Below are 9,094 nucleotides of genomic sequence, written 5' to 3' on the forward strand. Positions count from 1 at the left end.
GCTAGAGACCCAGCACCATTTGACCTTTTCTCTCTCTCTGCATTGCCCCACATCCAGTCAGGTCCACCTCCTGTGTCATGCTTGATCTCTATGCCCACCAGGCCTGCTTTGGCCATCTTCCCCGTCACCAGGGCCATTGTCACTGGTTCCCCAGCCTCCATTCCAATTTTTTCTCCACTTAGCATGGCCAGACACACATGTAGTTTCACACTTCCTTGTCCCAGCTCCCACTGCCCTCAGTCTGGACACCCTCCCTGTTTCCTGTTTCCATCTGGTAAACACCTACTCTCCCCTCAGGGTTCAGCTGGATGAATCCTTGCCTGATCCTCCCTGCTCTGGGCCCCTGGACATGGTCTTCCACCTGAACAGGACAGAGACGCCCTGCTCATTCCACTAATGGGGTGACACACCAGTCTCCCCAGAATAGCCTGAGCTCCTCGGTACCCACACACGCTGGAATAAATCCTCCCCTTCCCACTTGCAGCCAAGTCAGAACTCGGCTCTCCCTCCCCACATCCATAAATTTACTACAGGATTTCTCTCAAGCTAACTTTGCCCTCTGTCCCCATTCCTAATCCACACAGAGGAGAACAACTGTCTCAGGGGTGTTCTGTGGTTGCCCAGAGCTGGCGCTCAGCAAACAGATGTTAGAAACAAAGTACTCACGGCAATTCTCTCTGCTTAGATTAGCCCCCTCCCCCAGTCATTCCCAAACGGCATTCAACCTGTCAGTGATTTAACAATCATTTCTTGACGGCCTGCACAGGCGGGGCCCTGGACACACAGTGCATGCTCCTGACTCCCAGGGTTTGTCTTAGCTCCTAGGGCCTACCTTGGCCTCATTCACCCTTGAACTCCCCAGCTCCCATCCATCCCAGGACCTGGCACAGGCCTGGGCCCATCCGGGCAGCCTGTAAACCGTTGCTGCCAGGCCAAGGCCACCACCATCTGCGATCTGCAAGCCCCACCCAGTGCTAACTGGCACCACGACCAGCTACCAGGACTAGTTTGGCGCAAGAGTGTCCCGTGAGATCAAACCCCCCTGAGAAAGCAGGGCGGAAAGGTATATTTCTGTGCTTGGTGCTTTCCTATTCCCCACTCAACTCTCAAAACAAAGAAGGAAAAAAAAGAAGCTGATATATAGAAGTAGGTCCTGTCCCTCGTAGGTCCTGTTTATTCCCAAACCCCAACCAGACACATTCTACCCCTCCCCCCACGTCCCCACCCCCGACCCCTGAGAGCTACTTTATGGGCCAGAAGATTAAGGCACTGTGTCAGCGTGCCCCTGCAGGTCAGGGCACCTGACATATGAATAGCCGGGAGTCCTGGCTTCCGGGGACGCCACCGCTGGTCCAGCAGAACAGGAAGATGCTCTTTTCTTTCCGCCTCTGGTCTTCAGAGCAGGGCCTCTCTGCTGAGGTGTTCTGAGGAAGCCCCAGTGCTCTGTCAGCCCCATTCTGACCGAGAGCAGAGAGGAGCCAAGGCCCCAGGGAAGCTGCCGCTGCAGGCGGCCAGTGACCGTCAGGAGACAGGGAACCATGGCCGGGCCTGCCTTCCAGCCAACATCTGTCTGTCAGGACCAGATCTGTCTGTTGTACGGTTGTACTGGGCTCCCCAGAAGGGAAAAGAACAGAGCTGAGCCTAGTGTCGGGGGCAGAGAGAGGCGGCGGCTCGAGAAAGCACCCCAAAACGGGCTGCCAGGTAAGAGATCCATAGGGGCTAAAGAGAAGCTTGGTCCAGACTCCAGAGCTGAGCAAGGTGGGTGGTGATGGGGATGTAGCCTGGTTGGGGTGTGCCGTGTCAGGGTCCTCAGGCCACCAGCCCCCGCACTCCCCATGGCACCAGATGGTTGCTCTTCTCTCCAGAGGGGTGCCACAGCTTCAGAGCTTGCTCCGCGGGGCCTCTGCCAGGGGTCGCTGCAGCCGCCACACCACCCTCACCGGCTCGGGGGCGCGGTCCAGCTGGCGGAGGGCGCCCAGGTCGCCGGCCTGGCTGTACCGCTGCAGGGCCGGCTGGAGCACCGTGATGGGAATGCTGAAGTTCAGGTGGGGGTAGGTGGCCCCCGTGTTATTGTCCCGGGTGTTGCTGGCGACGATGCCTGTTCAGGAGCCAGAGAGGAAAAGAGGGTGAGAGCCAGGGGACAGGGGAGGGAGGCTCACCTCCACCCTGGAGGCCCTAGACCTGCCTGAAGCCCCCCTCGTAGTGACAGGCACCAGGCTTCATTCACGGACACGGGCTCCTCATGCCTCAGTCCTCCTTCCTGGCTTTACTTTCTCCCCAACACTATCAGTATCTAATACCCCATGTTTCACTTGTTTTGTTATCCCTCTCTCCGACTTCTGTTGTCTTCCAGCTCCATGAGGGAAGGACTGCTGCGTTCTGTCCATGCAGTCTCCCCAGTACCCGGAACAGTGCCTGGCAGAGGACGACCTCAACAAACACTAGCTGAGTGACTGAATAAATGAATCAGACCCACACAGAACTTTTGTTTGGCCTGCTCAGTGCGTGTGTATGAATTTTTTGAAGACAATTTTCGACTTAACAGAAGTCTTGCCAAAATAGTACAGAGTTCCTGTATACCCTTCACCCAGCTTTTCCTTATGTCACCATACAGCATTCATCAAAACCAAGAAATTAACCTTGGTGAAATGCTATTAACTAAAGTACAGAACTCACTTGGATGTACCAGTGTTTGCACTAATGCTCTTTTTCTGATCCCGGATCCCACATGGCATTTAGTCGTCATGTCTCCTAGGTCTCCTCCCATCTGGGTCACTTCCACGGTCTCTCCTTATCTTTCATGGCCTTGACACTTTGAAGAGTACAGGTCAGTTATTCTGTAGAATGTCCCTCAATTTGGGTTTACCTGATGTTTTCTCATGATAAGATTGAGGTTATACATTATTGAGAAGGAAACCATAGAAGCCATGTGTCCTTTTCAGCGCATCCTATGAGGAAATGTGTGCTGACTATAAGCACTGCTTGCGATGTTAACCTTCATTACTTGGGTGGTATCTGCCAGGTTTCTCCGCTGTAGACTTACTATTACCCCCTTGGTAAGTACGAAATATTTTAGGATTATGCAGTTATCTTGTTTCTACTTAAACTTTTGCCTACTGATTCTGGCATCCATCGATGGATCCTGTCGGCAGCAGTTCCTACTGGGGTGTCCTAATAAGTGATTTTCTATTTCCCTCATTTCTTCTACATTCATTAATGGGAATTCTTCTGAAAACCAAAACTACTACTATTTGTTTTGCTGCGCAAGTTGTTCTAGTGGGAGCTCCTTCACGTCAGCTCCTGATTCTTTCAACATTTGACGTGCCCATCATTTTGCTGCTGCTGCTGTTGTTGTTACCCCTCCCTCCTTTCCAGCACGACAAGGCAGCCCTAGAGAATGACTCTTAGAAACCAAGATCTGAACTCTCACTGTGTTCATTACAAATGGATGTCACTGCTTCTAGCCCCTCTCAGCAGACTGAGCTAGGAGTCACATATATATACACACACACACACTAAGTCATGCATACACACATCTATATTTATTTCTGTGTCCACTTATCTGTATATATCTTTTAAAAGGTCAACCAGTATATGGGAGAAAAATGGAATGCAGACTAGGACAAATGTACCTAACTGTATTTCAAATGAATCACATAACTATACTGAAGCGGAAGGGGAAGGAGCTAATCTAAGAAACTTTGGAAAAGAGCGTTTTGACTGGACACTTTAAGGCTAAAGATAAAAAGAACTGTACATGCTCAAACACTGTTCTCTAGCTGGTGAACTCATTTCTCACAGGGGTGTGGTTAGGAATTCTGAAAAAAAAAAAGGTTCACAGCTCCTTGTGAAAAATTGGAAAGTCAGCCAGCGTTAGGCCCACATATCTTTGTAATGAGGCAACAATGTGCTAGAGCTGAGTGGTGTTCACCCCAGTTCCCCCTTGCCCTCCACTCACTGCTGTCTTCACTCACTCACTCACTCACTCACTCACTCATTCATTCACTTTACCAGCCCAGCCTCTGTAGGCTTTTGAGTTTGTGATCCTTGGACTTATCCAACTCCTGAGTCTCACAGATCAAATGACATTAAGTGACTTACCCAAGGTTGTGCAGTGGCTCAGTGGCAGAGAAGCAACCAGAACCCAGATCTCTTCCCCCGAAGCTCAGCATCTGTCCCTCTCCACCCTCAGAAGCACAAGAGCCTGAAAACCTTCGCTAACTACCTCTGGGCATAAGGCCCACCATCTTTCCAGACAGAGGGTGGCTCCCAGGGCTGGAAACCAAGCACTCCCAGGATGGGACTGAGGCTCTGGCAAGAGGAAGGCTGGGAGAGGACCAAGGAGCTGGTTACCCAGGAGGTCCCCGGAGCAGGTGGAGAAGAGAGGTCCCCCACTGGAGCCACCATGCACAGCACACGTGGTCTGAAGCATCACTGGTGTGTCATCCACCTGCACCACAGCTGACAGGATGCCTGAGGTCACCGAGGGCCCGCAGGCCTGGCCAAAGACACCGAAGCCCACCACACTGACAGCCTCGCCTGTCAGGGAGGGAAGAAGGGTTAAGCTGGGGAGCCTCCTCCGTCTGGCAGGACTCACACACTCCCCAACCCCCTCCCTGTCCTCTCCAAATTTCCAAACCCTCTCTGCCCTTTGAGTTTCTGCTCAGATACTCTTGCCTCCATGAGAACTTTCCCCAGGCCCCCCACAGGAATAGGCCAGGACCTCCACTGAGCTCCCAGCACTGTATCTGCTCAACCACTTCTCTTCAGCATCAGGCTGTTCTCCAGCCCTCATTCCCCTGCTGGACTGGGTAGTCACTTTTCAGGATTCCCAGCACCTAGCCAGGGGCTCAATAAATGTCTGTGAAATTAACACCCACCTCCTGAGACTAAGAAGTCTCTTGGTAAAAATAAAATGGTGATGATGACTACAAAGCAGGCACCACCTTCCTTCACCAAGTGCTTTACAGACAATATCTCACCCACTCCTCACAAGGCCCAGGAGTAGGGAACATTATCCCCATTTTACAGATGTGGAAACTGAGGCAGAGTTCATTAAGTTGCCTAAGGACACGGGGCTAATAAGTGGCAGAAGATGCCAACGCAGAGAGCTTGTAATCCTTGTTATTGCGTTATAGCATACGACATCCACAAAGCGAGACCTCTGGTACTTCTGTGGCAGCGTCACAAAGCCTTTTACTCAAATCATGCCATTGGAGCCTCAGAAGTACACGTCTCTCAGACCAGCCTGCAGTGTTATAAGGAGCCCCCAAGGCTCAACACACTACACTGCTGTGGGGCCTCAGGAAAAAGGCGTGCCTTACCCTTCACTGGGAATTCCACATGCCCCCCAGGACCCTGGGCATGCTGGGCGTGAGCAGGGAGGCCTCCAAGAGCAACTCCGGCCAAAGCACTGTAACCAGGATGTAACAAGGTGCCAGCCTGACTCATTACTCCAGCAGGGGTGGGGAAGGGAGCTGACCTGGGGGACTGGCCCCTGATCTGCAGGGTTAGAGCGCCCAACACTGACTTTCCTTCCTGAGGTCCACCCCAGACCAGAGAACCCCTCTGTCCTTTACCTTCATGGAAATGCTCAGCGGGCACAGGTACAGGGACACCATCTAGGTCCTCCTCCAGGCTCACCACTGCTATATCATAGGGAGATGTCTCCTGGGTGGCAAATACCACATGTCCCCAGATGATGGCACTCCTGGGAACAAGGGAAACAAAATGACAGGCTAGCTTTCCGAACGTTCAGCACTGGGAGGAAGCAAAATAATGAGAGTGACAGTAAAAGTCATGAACTTGGGACTCAAAAGATTTGGTGTCAGCCCTGAAACATACCAGCATGCAACTCTGGGCACATCCACAGTGGAACTTCCAAACATGCTCTACCAACTGCAGGGTACTTCTATGTAAAGCTTGCTGTGCCTCACCATCATCACAAACACCTGACACCTAGGGGGCACTGTGGGCCAGGCCTGGCGTTAATGTTCTATGGACATCATTTCATTTAGTCCTCACAGCTGCCCTATGAACTAGGCACTGGTATTATCTCCATTTTGGATGGTGCATTTGAGGCCCAGAGAGGTTGAGTAATTTCTCAAGGTCACACAGTTAGTGGCAGGAGCCAGGGCAAGCATTCTCAGCATTTTCCTTTACTGCCTCATTTGATACCAACAATCCTGTCAGTTGCGGGGGCAGACATGATACGAATTCATCCCTCTGGGTCCCTGTTTACATAAATGCCAGCACTTCTATAGCTCTTACTACTTGGCAGGCTGTTCCAAGACTTTACATGTCATGGGAAAGCAGCTTAGACAGATTCAGCAAATTGCCCAAGATTACACAGGGGCTTCCTACTACACACTCTGCAGGGGTAGCTTCCAGCAGACCTGTTGGGTTCCCTAGGACCAAGAGTATGCGGGGGTAGGTGGAGGGGTGAGGAACTGGGGACCACACACAGAGGAAAATTCTCATCATCAGTCTTCCCTATAAAGTCATGGCTGTCCAGGTGGCTGCCAGAGGGGACTCTATGGCAAAGCCGGGCTGGGTTAACCTCAGGAGTTCAATAGAGGCATCTGGAAAGGTCTGGGCCGAGAGGCTGAGCCAGGTACAGAACAACAGGCATTAACACCAAGGTGCTATAGTGTTTGCTTTGGCCTAAGTCAAGCACCTGGGACTACAGAAGAAACAGAACATGTATTAGAAAACCAAGCCAGGAAGCCAAGGCTGCTGTCTCCACTGTCACAGCAAGTGAAAGTAAAGGAGGGCAAGAGTGCTCTCCCTGCAGAGAGGGAACAAATGACTGTCTGAAGTCCCAACCTGGCTGCCAAGAGCATTCAATGATTGTTCAAACTATATTTGCCTGGCCCCCACTCCCACATTCTAATTAGGTGGAACCGCATATCTGTTCATTTCAATCCAGAAGGGAAGCTCATTAAGATCTAAGAGATAAATCAAGTAAGAGTAACAGGTTTCTCTCCTAACCCAGGAGGGTAGCATCCTGGGCCCCTGGGGCTTCACTACGGCATTCAGGGGAAAGAGGGCAGGGTTAGGAAGACTCTGTTCAAGGGCCTCTGGTGTGTGGGTGCAAGGCTGAGACAGAGAAGTTGCCCAGAAGGAATTCAGACTGGGAGGGGGAGCTCAAAGATGCCTAGCCAGGGATGCTGGACCACCCCACAGTTCCCCAGAGTTGCTTGTCATCTTGCCCAAGCCCCATTCACCCCTTGCCAGGAGGTCCAGAACCCCCTACTCTGGGGTTCTGGGTGCCAAGGATGAGGGGAGGGTCCCAGGTCTCTATCCACACTGCACCACCAAGCATGAGCGTGAAACCAGAAGGCCTCCATAATCCTCAGGATTATGACCTGAGACCTGGGATCCATATACGACAGCTGGTGAGGGAGTGGAGTGGGGGCAACCTTGTGGGCCTTACTTGGGGGTGGTGGAGCGCACCAGGACCTTGGCTGCCTCCCGAGGGGCCACATGCCGGCAGGTCACCACGAGGCGGGGTGCCACGGCCACTCCGGAGCCCCAAACGGAACCGCACTCCACCAGCACGGCCGCAGCTGCCCAGGGGGGTCCGGGGTCTCGGAGGGGCAGGCCCCACGGGGCGCCCATCTCATGCGGTAGGAAGGCGGCCAGGGCGGCGGCGCCGGGGTGCAGGCGGCAGAGGGCCGCTCGGGCGGCGCAGAGGAGAGGGGCGGCGGCGCAGAGCAGCGTGAGGCCCACCCACTCGCGGGCCTTCCAGCAGAGGGGCGCCGCCACCAGCGCCACCAGCGCCCCCGCGGGCCGCGCCTCGAACACGCCGCCGCCCTCGGTGCCTGGCAGGCAGCGCGCGTCGGTGAGCAGCAGCGGGCCGGCCGAGTTGCTGAGCACGCCGCAGCTGAGCGTGTTGAGAAAGATGTCGGGGCAAAAGGCCCCGAACGGGGAGCCGCAGGCCAGCAGCGGCTCACCCTTGGGCACAGCCCCGAGAGGCGCCACGGCCAATACCGGCCCGCGCTCCTCCGCCTCCGCCTCCTTCTCCGGGTCCGGCCGCACGCGCAGCAGAGCGAACCAGCCCAGCGCTCTCAGCTGGTCTTCCTCCTCCTCCTCCGACACCTCGTCGTCCGGTGCGGCGCTCGCGAAGCTCCACTGCTTGGCCGTCTCGCCACCGAAGAGGCGCGCGAAGTGGCCCCGGAAGGCCGGGCAGCTCAACAGCAGCAGCAGCTCGGCGGGGCGCGGGGGCTGCAGCAGCCGCCCGCGGAACCGGGCGGGCGGGCCGGGCTCCAGGCCGGCGCACTGGGGCGTGCACAGCCCCGGGCGGCCCCGCTCCGCGCGGCCTGCCGGACTCGCGGCCGTTGGGCCCCACTGCACGTGCAGGCGCAGGTCGTCGCCGCAACTGTCGCCGGGCAGGAAGGCGGCGCCGGCCGCGGTCAGCGCCCCGCTGCCGGCCCTCAGGAAGGGGGTGAAGATGCCCCCGTGGCACAGCACCAGGCCCAGGCGGCGGCTCAGGATCACCCCGCTGCAGCTCCACGAGCCCGCCTCGGGCTGCCCGGCCCGGGTGGCGCTCACCACGCAGCCCGCCTGCTCGGCCGCCCTCATGGATGGCCCCCACTGCCGCCCCATGGCCTCGGGGACGGCACACCAGGGGCTTCCCGTGGAACAAGCGAGCGAGCAAGGACCGCGGCCGGCACCAGCTGACCCCACGTAGCGCCACCCAAAGCTGGCAGCGAGAGGCGCAGGCACTATCCCAGGTCTTCCTCTTCCGGCCGGATTGGCTCAGCCCCAACTGGCCCGGCCCGATTGGCTGGGCTAGGGGCCGAGCCCTGATTGGCTGCTGAGGCTGACCCCGCCTTTCCGCGCCCTAGATGGTTCAGATCACCTGTGCGACGTTGAGGGCGAAGCGGGACCGGAGGACGAGCCCCGGGAGAGTGATAGTAATGTGGCTTTACTGGGAGATAGGGGCGTGCTGGTCCCTCGGAACCTAGTCTCGTCTCTGTTCGCTGAGCTGCAGGAAAGGGAACAGAAATGCTCCCTGAGGTGGCTAGACTTGCCCAGGCCTTGACAGGACCTGTCAGTATCTGCCCAGGTGTAGGAGACATCCGACCTCTGA

General features: G+C 55.8%; 1 protein-coding gene across 2 annotated transcripts; it reads right to left on the reverse strand.

Annotated features, from left to right (window-relative positions):
* Positions 1–1,234: 1,234 nt before the first annotated feature.
* On the reverse strand, positions 1,235–8,740 carry TYSND1 (trypsin like peroxisomal matrix peptidase 1). Of its 2 annotated transcripts, XM_068547729.1 has the most exons (4): positions 7,436–8,740; positions 5,580–5,710; positions 4,354–4,539; positions 1,235–2,098 (listed from the first exon to the last, which is right to left on the reverse strand). In XM_068547729.1, the coding sequence occupies exons 1-4, from the start codon at positions 8,605–8,607 to the stop codon at positions 1,881–1,883; spliced, it is 1,707 nt and encodes a 568-aa protein (XP_068403830.1). In that variant the 5' UTR covers positions 8,608–8,740; the 3' UTR covers positions 1,235–1,880. The 2 variants fall into 2 exon arrangements, with proteins under 2 accessions (XP_068403830.1, XP_068403832.1); XM_068547731.1 differs by lacking the exon at positions 4,354–4,539.
* Between the last annotated feature and the right edge of the window lie 354 nt (positions 8,741–9,094).

Source organism: Eschrichtius robustus, chromosome 7 (genome assembly GCF_028021215.1).
Source record: "Eschrichtius robustus isolate mEscRob2 chromosome 7, mEscRob2.pri, whole genome shotgun sequence".
Lineage (NCBI taxonomy): Eukaryota > Metazoa > Chordata > Mammalia > Artiodactyla > Eschrichtiidae > Eschrichtius > Eschrichtius robustus.

Coding starts and splice junctions, on each gene's coding strand:
- TYSND1 (XM_068547729.1), bottom strand. CDS start 8,607: ATGGGGCGGCAGTGGGGGCCATCCATGAGGGCGGCCGAGCAGGCGGGC. Junction 5,711..7,435: donor GTGCGCTCCACCACCCCCAA/GTAAGGCCCACA, acceptor CCTTGTTCCCAG/GAGTGCCATCATCTGGGGAC. Junction 2,099..4,353: donor CTGCTCCGGGGACCTCCTGG/GTAACCAGCTCC, acceptor GCTCCTGAACAG/GCATCGTCGCCAGCAACACC.